General features: G+C 55.5%; 1 protein-coding gene across 3 annotated transcripts; it reads right to left on the bottom strand.

The window, feature by feature from the left end:
- Positions 1–1,300: 1,300 nt before the first annotated feature.
- TAL1 (TAL bHLH transcription factor 1, erythroid differentiation factor) lies at positions 1,301–13,271 on the bottom strand. 3 transcript variants are annotated; one of them, XM_064455143.1, is made up of 5 exons: positions 13,115–13,271; positions 11,579–11,728; positions 9,866–10,294; positions 8,947–9,038; positions 1,301–4,479 (listed from the first exon to the last, which is right to left on the bottom strand). In XM_064455143.1, coding segments are annotated over exons 2-5 (942 nt in total). In that variant the 5' UTR covers positions 11,581–11,728; positions 13,115–13,271; the 3' UTR covers positions 1,301–4,060. The 3 variants fall into 3 exon arrangements, with proteins under 3 accessions (XP_064311213.1, XP_064311214.1, XP_064311212.1); XM_064455144.1 differs by having other exon boundaries at positions 11,579–11,615; positions 13,115–13,243; XM_064455142.1 differs by lacking the exon at positions 11,579–11,728 and having other exon boundaries at positions 13,115–13,241.
- Positions 13,272–14,628: the final 1,357 nt, after the last annotated feature.

The raw sequence follows: 14,628 nt of genomic DNA, 5'->3' as shown, positions 1-14,628 counted from the left end.
ATTTAAGAGGGAAAAAAAGCAGGAGGGGGAGGTGGAAGGACAATTGACGTGGTGATGGAAGGAGAGAGGGAGAGAGCTGGGAGGTGAGAAAGAGAGATAAACGGTACATGAGCTATCAGCTCTTGCCGGGCTGGCAGCAGGACAGGGGACATGGGTTAAACCAGCTGTGCAGCCGTGATCGCCCAACCCCAGATAAACACCCAGCAGCCACAGGCTGCCCCACGCCTGCCTCACGCCTTGTCCCAGCACCCAGGATGGAAACCAGCCCAGCCCTGCTGTGGAGGGCTTTGCTCAGCCTGGCTGCAGGGGGAGGCCACGTCCCTAGCACAGGGCTGTGCATGGACAGGGCTCCCTGCACTCCCCAAGTTGGAGCCTGGGAGGGGCCCCTCCTCTTTAACTCAGGGCGAAATGCCATCCAGAAACTTTAAAAGCAAGCATTGGCTGCAGGCCTGGCGAGTCAGCGGTGTTTAGCAGCTAAGATTTTGGGTGGATGCTTTTAAAAAGCAAGGGGTGCTCCAAAAGACCCTGTTTAATAGGAAATTACTCTGAAAGTCATAGAAATTAAAGACAAGAAAATACCTGTGGTGCCATTCCTGTCCACCTGCTCTGTGCTATGGGTATGGTCTTGGCAACCGTCAGCAGCATGGTGCTGTAGTTTTATATACATATATATATATATATATAACCCATATACACACGTTCAATGGACCACTTAGCCTGTAAACACTCCATAGTGAATATTACCAGCTCAATAATTCTTTCAAGTATTTGTGCACATGGCTGTGATAACAACTTCTTTTATTCTTTTAAAAAAAAAAAAAGAGGAATTACTGTCATTGCCTATTAAATCGACGCCTAACACTGCCAGGGTGTGAAGGGAAGCAGCATTGCCCCCAGCAGCCCTCTCCCCACACCCTCCTCCTCCCCAAAAGAGGGGTAAAGACTGTCGGAGCCTTTGGGGGACCTGCAAATAATGTGCTGGGGGTAATGTGGCGGCAGCTGGTAACGCTCGCCTGTGGCGGGGGGATTGCTTCACCACCCGTCTTCCTTCCTGCCGGCCCCATGCACTCTTCCTCCCACTTGCTGTCTCTGCAAAAGCCCAGCCCAGGCTGGACAGTGTGAGCCAAGCAAGAAAAAAATTAGCAGATCCTTTTGCAAGGCTTGTGCTGCCTGTTTATGACTTTTGATGGCTGGGGATGGGCCATCCTGGCATTCTCGCCTTGCAATGCCCAGGAATGAAATACCAGAGTAGTGATGGATCAATGACAAGGTGGGAGAGAGGCAGACAGCAAGTGGAGGCTGCTTTGTAAAACTTTATTTAGAAATATTCTTGATATATTCATTATATATATATATATTTTATATACACACACATTACAACAAATGTGTTTTCTAAATAGCACATCCACAGTGGGTTGAGACTCGGGGTACCAGGTCTGGTTACTTTGTTTCTGCAGAAAAAATGCAGAAATCCAGGGGGAGGGTGGCAGAGAAAGGGATGGGGCTGAAAACCCAAAAATCATACGGTGGGAATTCACTCACACGGTACGACATTGCCCCAAAGTGCTGTTTCCAACAGAAACGGGGGGCGATGGTCCACACAGCGAGAGATGAAGCAGGCAGGAGGAGAGTTGGGCAGAGGAAATGTACCATTCAAATCACAATTAAAGTACAACTGTACATACCCCAGGAGACCTATGGCACGCTCTGCTAAGGGCTACAAGCAGGTGCGCATGTGCGTGGGGGTATTGGGGGGTGCTGCCAAGGTTGTACCATTTTCCCAAATGTTCAGCTACTGAAAAGAGTGAAAAAAAAAAAAAAAAAAACAAAAAAACAAACCCCAAACTTGTTGGAAATGAGGAATTTCTAAACATTGGTGATTTTTTCTTTCAATAGGTTAATAAAAAGGGTGTAAAATCCCCACACACCCCACCCCAGGGTTATTTTGAATGCTGAAAGACAAGAACAGCTTTAGCTGTGTGACAGCATCCCCCTCCTTTCCCAGAGGGCCCCCGTCTACCAGCCCTGGCCACCCACCTCTCCTACCCCGGCACCAGGAGCAGCCCAACCCTCTTCCTCAGCATCACTCCATCACCCACCATCACCGCTCCCCTGGTCCAGCCCTGCGGGTACCCCCTTTAGTAAAAACCCCCATGCATGGGCAATACGGACCCAGGAAGGAGTTTTCCTCCTTTGCCCCAATTTAAGATGGGGGAGTTTGTGATTTGAGAGGATTTGGGTCTATGCTGGAAACCCTTGCTTGGGGTGGGACCCGTTTCCAGGCAGCTAATGCCTCCTAACACACCAACCCACACACCAGCCTCCCACCTATTATTTACAAAGAAGCATTTAAACCAAGTGGGTATGAAAATGACGGGGCTCTGAATTAAGCCCGGACGGGCTTGCAGACACCCGCCCAAATCCTGTGTTTCCTTGTACCTCAGCACCCTTGAAAAGGAATGAGTCCAGTGGAAGATGTCCCCGCTCAAAGGATTATTTCCCTTCCAAAGGATGTTTGTGGGTGTTTTGTTTTGTTTTGTTTTGTTTTGTTTTATTGTAGCATGGTAGAGATTTGTGACATCTCTGTAGATGGAGAAGATGGGCTTGGGGCAATTGCTGTGTCAGGCATCAGACGGTGGGTGAGAGATGGGCCTGATGCAGCGGTGATGGTGTGATGCAGTCCTCAGCTACCCGCCACCGCAGCAGCAGCCTCCTGCTCCCCAGCCCTTCTGTTTCCCAAATGCCCTCCCCAGAGGGGCAGCAGGAATCAGAGGACCAGCCCAGTTGCAGACATCAATTTTGCAGCAGTCCGAGCACTTGGGAATGGAGGCTAATCCCACCGCTGCTTTTAGTGCTTCCCTGCAAGGTTTGGAGAGGCTGTAGCCCCCTACCAGCCTCAGGCAGGTGAGGACCCTCCTAACACCGGAATAAATCCAGCACTGTAGTCCAGCCTGCAAGCATTGGCACAGCTGAACCACCACCATTTTCACACAATAAAAACAAAAAATTCAAAGCATACCATTAAAAATCCTTTTATAACCCTATGTACACACACACTGTTGATGAATCATTGACTCCTGTTGCCTTTTTTTTTGCTTTTTGAATTCAAAAACCCCCAGTCCAAGGGGATGCTTCACTAGCAATTTTTATTTTTTTTTTTTGCTTACCAATTCTGAAATTCATCTTCCTTGAGAGAAGCTCTGGCCCTACAGAAACCACTGGGAAAACTCTAGGAGAACAGAACAGGCTTGAAGCTCACCTGCTGAGCATTGCCAGCAGAAAAATCGGGGACTGGGAGGGCGGCAGACAACACCTATGTACCTTTTCATTCAGTGGATACTGCATGACAGCGTTAAACAGAAGTAATCCCACGTCATAAATACAACAACCCCAAACAATCCAAAGTTAGGTAGAAGGGAAAGGAAGAAAGGGGGGGAAAAAATGGAGAGAAAATTAAAAAGTCTTAATCCTTTTAATAGTTCTTTTGCTGAGGGTATTTTTTCACCTCTTTAAAAAGATACAGTCAAAAGCTCTCAGACAACAGGAACACATGGCCCCAGCTCCTGCTCAGACCAGTTATATATGCCACAGGCTGGAGAAATGCTGCAGCCCTGGCAGGTTTCGGCAGTCTCCAGGGCCACATGGAGCTGGAAAGAGTCAATGGCCTCCACTGGCAGCAAAAGAGGAGTTTCGTGTCTCAGCCAGGCAATTGTTTAAAAAGCGATGGTCATCAAATGGTCTGAAAACCCTCTAAATGCTGGAGAGGTGCTGGCCACGTCTCCTGCCCCTCCGCAGAGTCACATCATGAGCAGTATGTACAATGAAGATGACTTCAATGCTTTTCTTCTTTGTACGATCACGTACCTAAATGCCGAACATCCATCTGGTTTGGTCTTGTCCTCAGCCAACACACCAGCTGCTCCATCCCAAGCTGGGGAGAACGGGGAGTCGAGCCCCCGGGGAAAGGCAGAGTCACAAATCCCATGGGCACAAGTTTCAGCATCCGCACGCTCGGGTCTCGCCTCCCCGCTTGGTGCTTCGGGAGCGATGCGGAAGGTCATCACCGCTGCGCATTGCCTTCTACGGGGAGAATGGCGTGGTGCAGACCCCGCGTGTGCTTTGAATCTAGTGTTTCGTGCTCTTCTGTGAAGCTGTCCGGGCTTGCTGCTCCATCTAAAGAACTTCCACAGCTAGAGTTAGGAGACAACATGTCCTGCAGGAGGTCTTCCTGGACTATCCCAGAGTCTTTGTTCACTTTGCCCCTTTGGTTTCCTTCTTCCTCCTGGTCGTTGAGCAGCTTGGCCAGGAAGTTGATGTATTTCATAGCCAGGCGCAAAATCTCATTCTTGCTCAGTTTTTTGTCAGGCGGGTGGGTGGGGATGAGCTTGCGAAGCTCTGCAAAGGCTCCGTTGACATTCTGCTGCCTCCACCTCTCCCGGCTATTGGTAAAAATGCGGCGAACCACTTTCGTATGAGGACCTGCAATTACAATCATGCAGAATTAGGAGCAGCACATAACAGGTCATTTATTACTTTGCTGAATAGGTCACCATTTCCCAGATTAACTGATTTGTTTTAGTGACATCAGCAAGGAAGTGAAACAGGAGTTCCCAGCTAACTGGAAGCTAGCCCAATGAGCTAAGGTAGCTGTAATTTCTGTTCAGTCCGGTGGAAAGGAAAACCCTAGCTGCATCTTTTTAGATGTCTCCTGAGATGCCTGTATTTACTCTCCAAGGAGGAAGGCTTAGGCCATGACACATGTGCAGAAGGCTGCTATATTTTTAGGGTATCTCAGCAACAAAGGTCCTATTAAAAGGTTAGGTTGCAAGATGGTTTTCTATCCCAAAAGTGTCTTAAGGACATACCATTGGGACAGGAGGAAATAAGTTTGAGCAGAGGCTTTGAAAACTTTAAGATCCAGAGATCTTCCCTGAGGAAGGCAGGATCCAGAGCTGATAGAGACCTTAGGATTACCACCAGCCCCCTGGATGGTTTGTATGAAATGAGGTGGCAGGATTCACCCCATAGTAATGAGGACAGGTAGCACTGTGACCCACAGAGTGAAAGCAGTGCCTTTGCTGGAAGGGTGGTCATGGGCAGAGGATGAAGCAGTGTCGCAGCTGACCAGAGGACTGCCTGCGCTCTCTGCACATCATGGCAAAAACTCCCTATCTGACGGTAATTGGAGAAGGGTCTCTAAATTGCTAGAGGTGTCCATTTGGCTCAGTTACACATGAACTCCAATTAAATCCCTTGTAATTTTACAGCTGTATTCCTGATGGGGTGTGTTACACAGGACAGACGCACAAAACACGTCAATTCTCCTTTCCAGTCATCAGAGTAACTCCTGTTGGCACAAGTGAGACATTATCTTGGCACTGAGAGACCCAAAAGCATGTCTACTCAAAAGTGCTGTGCTACAGGAGTTGCAACACTGTAAATCAGGACTGCAGGTCCTCGGGTCCATGGAAACCAGTTCATGCAAGGAGACACCACCATAAGATGCTTTTATTATTACACCCTTTCCATCCTCACCTCCAGGAGACACCAATAGTGGAGGGACACAGAGATCTCATGAAACTGTGGGAGAATGATCATGGCAGAAACCCTCGTAGGATGGGAAGCGTCACATACAATGAAAATAATCACAAAGTATGAAGCAAAGACTTGTAGATAACACAATGGTGAGTGGTACCCCAAAAGGCAGGCTGTGGATGTTCCCATCCGCACTCTCTCTCCCCTGTAGCCCCACTCTGAGACACTTGTCTAACTACTATCTCCTGGGCGTGGTGAGCAGCTTAAGCTGGCAGCTCTGCGCCCACCCAGTGAAACCAGCATCCCAAGGGGCATTTAAACATTGTTATTCATATATAGCAAAGCTCTTGGCTGATTTAACTGTGGCAGAGCAGCCGAACAGATGTGATTTTTGAGGCATCCTCGTCAGGCTGCACCTTGACAGATCCCACCTGCCGTGACAGAAGAAGAGGAATCCCATGCACCAGCTGATTAAACACCATCACACTCTCCCCCCTTCAGAGGAAACTGAGCCCCTTTGGGCCAGCACATCACACGAAAACCCCTCCACCGCAGGGTTTGCATGGGGACACGCGCCCAAGCAGACAGATTAAAACCACCACTTTCTCCAGCGTCCGAGAAGGCATACAACTCACTTCTCACCGTGTGCTCGGGAGCGGGGAGTCCCCCAAAATCGCAAAGAGCCCCTGGGATAGGCTGGGGGATGTTGGAATGAGAAACTCATCTCTGACCTCCAAGATCCCAGTCTGATGCGTTAATAAAGCCAATTTTCCACTCCCAGATGGCACGTAAATGCCCTTCGTATGAACTAATGTGCAAGAGCTCACGGAAAGGGAAGGTTTCTTGTCCCTGATGTGCACAGCCCACTGTGCCATGGGGTTGTGGGGAAGGTGGGGGGCACTAAGGGGATCTCAACAACACCAGGCTGCCCTGCACTTGTAATAAGGCGGTGGAGAATGTGCTGCAACCTGCTACAATAACACAACAGCTTCAAAACTGAAATGGTCTTTCCAGACAAGACAAAGCAACCAGCCTTGAAACCAGGAGATGCAGCTTAAAACCTTATTACTCCCATAAGGGATGAGAAAAAAACCCTAGGATACTGGTTATTTAAAAAAACCAACCAACCAAACAAACAAACAACACCAATACAAAATCTCAAGTCTTCCAGTCTTCACAGGCTTCAAACATGTATCTCTGTTCACTGAAAGTTGCCAACTAAAAGGCATCTATGAACAACATTTTGAAATCAGAAAAAAAGAGCTGTTCATTTTCACCCAGGGAAACCCAAACCAAGGTCCAGTATATAACACAAATTCTGACACCTCTCAGATTTTTGATTCCTGCATCAACTGAACCGAATACACATTTCAGAAAGAGACTGGGTTTTGGCCAAAATGTGTCAAGCAATAGAGAAATTTAAAATGCCCCAGAGCTGTGTTATAATAGAAGATGTTTATTTCTCATAAAGAAACTCGCCTCGCAATTAATTCAAGCAGTCAGCTGAGGATTTTTGCCTGGATTTTGTTCCAACTGATTGGCTGATTATTTTTTTTAATTGTAATTAGAGGTCTGAGGAAAACTAGTAAAAAAATATGAGCTTCCAAAGTAACACAATATTCTTGCAGCTACTTTTTTACATTTTTATCTACATTTACATCTATTTTTTAAGAAGATATTCAATGCACCAAACTTTCCCAAAAACTGATAGAGAGTTGTAAAAACATCACCGCTCGTTTTCTTACAGAGGAAACCGAACACCAAGTGCCCAACAAGACTCTCCTGCCCTCTTGCATCTCCCGAGGGCAGAGGACCCGCAGGAGCGATGGGCCAGTGTGGCGCGGATGTCACCCAGCAGGTGACCATCAGAGCGACGAGCAAAGCCCAGCAGACAGCACAGACGCCTCAGCACGGGATGCACGTCCCTACAAATTGCTCCTGTTTAGACAGCATCAGCTGGTACCTCTTTCTAAAAAAAAAAATAAATAAATTCTGACCCTAGTCTTGGAAATTCACACGAGCCAGATCCTGCAGGATTGAGCCCAGTCTACACACCTGCATGGCCTGGCAAGCACGTATCAAAAAAACTTGGTTACAACCAAATATCTCTGTAATCCTTAATATCTAATTTAATAGCAAGCCGAAAGCTTTAGTCAGACACCATGATCTGAGGGACTTTCACCGTCGCCGCCAGGCCCCTGACTCGAACCCCAGACAAAAAGGCCTTCTCGTGCCGGCGGCCGCGGCAAGCCCTGCCCCACGGGGCTGCGCTCTGGAAGGACCAGGCAGACGGAGCGGGCAGAGGGTGAGGAGGGGGGGGCCGATGAACGCAGAGAGCGCCCTGACCCCGCCATTTGGTTCCGTACTATTTCTGAGCGATGCGGATTATTATTTGATCTGATTTTAGATTAACCAGGCAGAAGGAAAGGGACAACTAGCTAGAAAGACGGAAAATTAGTTGTCTGGCAATTGAAATACAGCGCTTACAGTTACTAAAGAGAAAACAAATTTCGATGGATCTCATTTGCACGGGCTGTAAACTCTGCAGCTAAACGAGTCGGCCTTCCACGTGCAAGTTGGTCTTGCAAATCCCCCTTCGCCTGGGCAGCGCTGCCCCCCGCACGCAGCCTCCCGCATCCCGCGACACGCGCAGCCGCCCGCGCCCCACGCCGGCTGCCGGGGAGCGGGCGGCGGGATCCTGCCCCGCCTTCCCGCCGCCTTCCTTTCTGTGGAATGAGCCTGCCGGCCCGACAGGCACCCCTGCACCTGGGATCACCGCTCGGACACCAGACCGTCACCCTCCCCAGCTGCTCCCAGGCCCTGCCACAAGACCAGGCACGGGATCTTTCCCCACGGCAGGCTGCAGCACGGAGCCGGTGCGTACTGAATCAAGGTATCGGCAAGCTGGCAAAGGGGCCAGCCACAGTCCCGCTGCGGCCCTGCAGACCTTAGCACAGGCTCAGCCCTTTGCTTCTAGGCAGTTTGAAGGCGGGTGGGACCTTTCTGCCCAAGGCTGTGGTCTGCTCCTGGCCGAAAGGGTTTGCAAACACAGCCTGTCACTGCAGCGGCCCTGGTCGAGCCTCTGCGCTTCCACAAAGACTTAAATTTAGCGGCTTCCTTTGGATTTAATCTCTAAGCAATTTACAGAACGGGGATGCAATTAACCATAGGCTGAACCGCTTTGCTGCGTGACAGCAACTCCACCGAGCACGCTGCCGGTCATTAGTCGGGAGAGAGCCGGGCTCCGCGGCGCAGAGCCCTGCCGGGGGGAGCCACCCTGCCGCCACAGGCATCCTATTCGCCTTTTACTCTTTGGGGTTTTAATCCCAGCATGTGGCACCGTGCAGCAACTTGCCCCCTTCAGCAGATTGGGAAACCCCCAAAAGCCAGCTCAGGGCGAAACGCTCTCACCGTCGGTGATCTCCATCTCGTAGGGAGAGGGTCTCCTCTTCACCCGGTTGCTGCCGTACATGGAGAAGGAATCCGGTTCGCCGAAAAACCCGCTGCAGACGAAAGGCAGAGAGGCCGTGAGGACACGCCGGCATCCCCCCGGCCCGGCCCCGCGGGAGGAAGCCGAGCAGCTCCGTGAGTCCGGAGGGAGCTCCCGGCTCACGAAGCCGAGCCCGGGGTCGTGCGGCGACACGACACGACACGACACGACACGACACGCCGCCGCCCGGAGACACGCGCCAGCGCTACGCGGGCCGGGGGATGCGAGCGGCGTGGGGCACCAGGCAAGCGGCTCCCAGGCGAAGCCCACCCCTCATCCCGCGGCTTTTCCCCCCGCCAGGCGGCGGGCACGGACGCCCAACAGGGCCGGGCCGGCACCGCAGCCTCCCCCGGGGGCGGAGGCGGCGGCGGGGCGCGGGGGGGTCCGTCCCCGCACACGGGGGCCGCGCTCTGCCTCCGCGGGAGCGTTTTCTGTCCCTTGCGCTCATCTGCGGGACTCCGCGGAGGACGGACGGAGTCCCGGGCAGCTCTGAGGGTCTAAACCAGTTCTCGACAAGTACCGCGTTTTCTGACGGACCCCTTTGCTCTGCCCGGGGCATTTCTACCGTGAATTATTTTTTTTTTTTCCTAGGAACGGCGGTTTTTCGTTTGGGGTTTTGTTTGGCTTTCCCCCCCCCCCCCCCTTTCTTCCTTTGTAAAGTTACATGCAAACCCGCAATGACTAATCCCCGAGCCCCGCGCGGAGGAAGGGATGCTGCTGTCGCCCCCCTCCTTCCCTCCCTCTCTCCCGGAGCCGAGACCCGCAGCCGAGCAGGGCTCCCTCCCCTCGGGGAGCCGCTCCGAGGGACCCCCGCCGGGGTGGGGTGAGGGACACACGGACCTGTTGATGGTGGCCAGCGGCTGGCCCAGGTTGTAGAGCATGGCCCTGCCGGGGGGCTGCAGCGGGAGCGCGGGGGGGCTCAGCTGCACCATGCGGGCCTCGCAGGCGGCCTCGGCGGCGCGGCACGGCTCGGCGCCCGGCGCTCTCTGCATCGCCTCCCCTGCCGCCTCCCGGCTTTTTATGTCCAGGGAGCCCCCCCGGCGCACCAGCTCGATGACGGGCACGGGGGCGGCGGGGGGCCCGGGGGAGGGCCGGCCCGCCTCCTTGGACGCCCCGTTGAGCAGCAGCTGGGGGTCCGCCGGCGCCTCCATGCCCCCGCGGCTGCTCTCCGGCTCGCTCGTGGTCTCCGCTTCCGAGTCGTGCCGCCGGGGGGGGCGGGCATCGCGGGGGTCACTGGGGGGCGGCGGGGCGGGCGGCCTGTCCATCGTCCTGCGGAGAGAGGCAGCGGTGAGGGGCGGCCCCGCGGGGGGGACGGGGGGTACCCCGCCCCGGGCACCGCCCCGACGGCGGGGGGGGCAGGAGCGGGGCTTCGGGACTCGGGCTTCGCCGGCGAGAAATGGGGAGAGGGCAGGAGAGGCACTAATCACCCCAAATCGGTTGGAGGCAACGCTGCGACACCGTGGCCGCTGGTCCGCGGGGCCACGCCGTCGAGCCGTCCGGCTCTGTGACGTCATGGAGCGTCCCGGCCCTGCCGTGACGTCACAGAGCCTCGCAGAACGGTGCGGCGCTATGACGTTCCGCAGCGCCCCGGCCCTGCACGACGCACCGCGCAGGGGGCGGCGGGCCGGGCCCCCCTCCACACCCCCACCCCCCACTCCGCAGCCGCGTAGCGGGGCCCGTCGCACCGCCGCGATTTACACCATCGCGGCGGCTGATGCAGCCCGGCGGGGGAGGGGGGTGGGGTGGGCTCGGCCCGCACCCGGCCGTCGCGGTGGCCGGGTGTTAAACTATGCAGCCAAATGACGGCCGGGCGGGAGGAGGCTCAGCCTCCGCCTCCCTCCCCGTTTAGGGGGATTTCTCCCCGTTCTGGGGGCCCCGGCGGCGTTTGTCGCCCCGCGGAGCCAGCTCCACCGCGGCCCGGCCTGCCGGCAGCGGCCTCAGCCGCAGGGCGACCGCCTCTCCTCCCGTTTTTAATTTTTATTATTATTTTTAAAACAGCGAAATACGCCCGAAGCCACTATTCTGAGGGCCGGGGGTTGAAGCGGCCCCCGCCGGAGCCGGTCCCCGGCACGGCAGCGAGGGGACGGGCAGGCGCTCAGCCCCTCGCCCGCCGCCGCGCGCGGTCATTGTCCCCCTTCTCCCGCGGAACGAATACTGTCGCCGCGGGCAGGGCGCGATATCGCGACTATCGCCGTGCTGTTTCTCCCACCACCCCCCTCGTTCGGTGGGTTGTTTTTATTTTTTTTTTCTTATAAATAAGGGGCTTCTCGGAGCTGCCACACACCCGGTCCCATTCCCATCCTTCTCGCTCCTTTGCCTTGGGTATGTTTTAGTTTTCATTTCTGCTGGGCTGAATTGCGAGAGAAAAGCTTTTTTTTTTTTTTGTTGCCCCCATATCACACCATCTCTCTCAAAAAAAAAACCAACAAAACCCCAACCCACCCAACCTAAAGCACAAGCTCGCTGCCTTCCCGCCAGCCCCCTCCCCGCCAGCCCTCTAGAAAGAAAAATCTAATTGCCTATTCCGATAATGTATAGGAAGAGATTACTCACATGTGTCATATTTAAGTAGGGACACCGCAAGTCTCTCCTGTTTCAACAAAAGCGCTCTCAGTGTCAGGCTGAATTTACTCCTCCCACCTCAAGGTACTTACGACTTTACAGAGAGGAAGGACACCCGCATCGGGATAAAACTGCTAAATCCTGGGAGGAAGAGAAGGGGGGGGGGGGGGGGGGAGCAGAAAAGGAGGAGAGGGTGGATCTCGTGGGCCCGGACTGCCGGAGATCAGGTGGAGAGAGGGGTGCATGGGAGAGGGGAGGAAGGACGGCACCCCGGGGCGGCCCCGGTTCCAGGGGACGGACGGCCACCCCCAGGCCCCCCCGCCCCCCGCCGCCGGGCCGCTCGTCCCCGCCGCCTCGCCCACGGGGACACAACGCGCGGCGGCCACGGCCCGGCGTGAAAAAATAAATAGATTTAAAAAAACAAAAGTGAAAAAAACACACCACCACACACAAAAAAAGCCCTATATCTGGGGCGAATTGGGCGGGTTTTTGGACGCGTTGCAAGCCCGGTCTCCCCGGGAGGAAATCCCAGACGGGGCCGGAGACGGACTTGTTTTTTTCTCCCGGTGTGCTCGCAAAGAGCGGCGGCGGCGTTTCTCCCACGCCCGGCTGGAAAATTTAATTCCTAAAGGGGCAAACTGGATTCCTAAAGGGGCCGGTTACCGGCGGCGCTCCCACCCGCGGGGCCGCGACGGGCCACCGGCGGGCTGCGCCCGCTCCGCTCCGCTCCCGGCCCACGGGCGGGCCCACTCCCCGCCGCGGATCAACAGGAAGGCGAAGACGGTTGCACCCCCCTACCAGCAAAATCACGAAAAATAAGGGTTCGCCCTTCGTAAAAAAACGAAATAACCCCGATGGCGTCTCCTCCCGCTTTCGTTAAAAACGAAATACACAAAACCGTAAAAATACCCGCAGCGTTTGCCGTCTTTTGGGGGCGATTTCGTTTAGAAAAATGGTGGGGGGGCAATTAATTCTCCGCCCGCTGGTTTCTGCTCCGCAAAATCCTTTTGTTTTCCAGCCGCGGATCGGCAGGAAATTTCCAGCCCAGAAACGCACCTCTCCGCGGGCCCGTGCAGGGAAACTGCCCCAAAGCGGAGGGGTGGGAGGGAGCGGTATACGGGGGGACCCCCCGGGAACAAGCGGACAGGCCCCGGCGGGGCCGGGTCCCCCCCCGGGGAAAGGCTGGGGGAGCGGGGCCCGGCGGCCCTTCGCCCCCGGCACCCCCGCGGCCGGTCCCAGCGCCCCCTCCCTGCCGCAGCCCGGGGCGGGGGTGGGGGGCGCACCCCATTTTTCGAAATGGAAAGCGTCTTGTTCTCCTCACCCACCCCGCGTCAAAGAAATAATAATAATAATTAATAAAAGAAAGATGAAATCCCAACCGCGGAAAAGACTTGGGTTTTTTTTCCCCCCTCGCCTGTCTCTTACACGGGGCAGAAGCCCCCCAAGCACCCCCGGCGCCCCCGAAGCCCCCCACAGCCCCAGGCCGCCGCCCCGGCCCGCTGCAGGGCCGGATTCCTCTCTACTCACCATTTGCTTTTCATTGGGAAAAGTGAGTGGAGCCATTTTGTGGCCTACGCATCGCGGCTATATTTGTAGTAAGTGTTGGGTGGCTTCAGCTGGGGAGGCTCTAATTCCACATCACGTCCAGTTTCCTATTTAGTATGGAGAGCGGAACACTACTGCAATGTGGCCGAGAGAGATAAAACCCCAGCAGTGGCCCGCCTGCCCTGATAAGCTTCTAAACCCATTATTTATGAAATGATTCATTATTATTTGGCAATTTTATCGAAGGAAAGCGGAAAATTATTGCAGGGATATGCATAGGAATAACTCCGGAATGCATGCCTTCTAGCTTTTTATGTGTGTGTGCTTAGATGCTCTTAAAAAGACACTGAAAAAAAAAAAAAGAGTAATAAAAAATTGCACTGTGGCTGCCCGCATCTGAATAGCAATTCTTTATTTTAGTCCTCTTGGAGGTTATTATGCCCCTGTTTTTTTTTTTTTTTCTTTTTTTTTTTTTTATTAAATATGGAACACCTACTCCGTTCTTAATTAAATTTAATGAGACAAAATAAATCGTTGGAGATGCTGAGAGAGAGGGAAGGGGTGTGGGCTGCTTTGGGCCAAGAGGAGGTAAATAAAGCACATCGAGAGGAGATGTTTTGGAGAGGAGCGGCCCCATCCCCAGCCTTCCTCTCCCCATCGTGTTTTCGCTGAAGGCCTGAACTGGGGCGAGCCCCTGTCGAACCCCCTGCGCTGGGGCGGGGGCGGCCGAGCGTCCCTGCCGGGCCGGGGGGTGCTGGGGGACAGGGAGCGGAGCCGGTACCGAGCCGGCACCCCTCGCCCTTGGAAAATTTGGGATGGGGGTGGAGGGGAGAGCTCTGCGCCGCGGCCAGGGCCGAGCCCCTGGAGAGGGCCCTGGAGAAGGGGAGAGGGGCCCTCGGCCTGCCCGGAGCGGTGCGGGGCAGCCGGCGGGGCTCGGGGGCCGGGACCGGCTGCGCGCCCCGTCGGGGCTGGGGCTCACGGCGGGCTCCGGGCCCGGGCGGGACGGGGACACCGCTGGCCTTCGCAGAAGCCGCCGTGTAGTCGGGGCGGCTGCGGGGTCCGGGGGGACGGGCTGGTGCGGGGCTCGGGTTCCCTGCGCGGCCGCTTGCGAGGCGGCGGGGCGCCTCCGAAAGCTCCCCAAATTGCTACGGGGTCGCAGCAGAGGAAGGAGGGAGGGGCGGGGGTCGCTGGGGGATCCTGGGTCCGTTCCCCCGGACACCGCAGGTAAAACAGCCCTAAAGAGAGCGGCGGGGAGCGGTTTTCGATAGCTCGGGGGAACGGCCTGCCCGGGTAGCCGAAAATCAACGAAATCGCCACGGGAGCGGGGCGGGAAGGAGGGGTCCGGGGCTGAGCACCTCCCGGGACGCCCCCCGGTCCCTGCTGCGGGGCCGGGGCGAGGCTGCGGCCCCCGGCCGTGCAGGGAGCCTGGGGCGCGGGGGAGCAGCCGCGGCCCCGGCCGCCGCCGGGGCGATGCCGGCCCGGCCGCACCTGCCGTG

Source organism: Phalacrocorax carbo, chromosome 6, assembly GCF_963921805.1.
Source record: "Phalacrocorax carbo chromosome 6, bPhaCar2.1, whole genome shotgun sequence".
NCBI lineage: Eukaryota > Metazoa > Chordata > Aves > Suliformes > Phalacrocoracidae > Phalacrocorax > Phalacrocorax carbo.
The sequence above is the reverse complement of the archived record's forward strand: the minus strand, read 5'-3'. Positions and strand labels throughout refer to the sequence as shown.

Bases quoted from the DNA above. Each gene is read 5' to 3' on its own strand.
- TAL1 (XM_064455142.1), bottom strand. The intron at 9,039-9,865 runs GTCCGTGTGTCC...TTTCGTCTGCAG, and splicing joins CCGCTGGCCACCATCAACAG to CGGGTTTTTCGGCGAACCGG. The intron at 4,480-8,946 runs GTGAGAGCGTTT...TTGTAATTGCAG, and splicing joins CGAGATGGAGATCACCGACG to GTCCTCATACGAAAGTGGTT.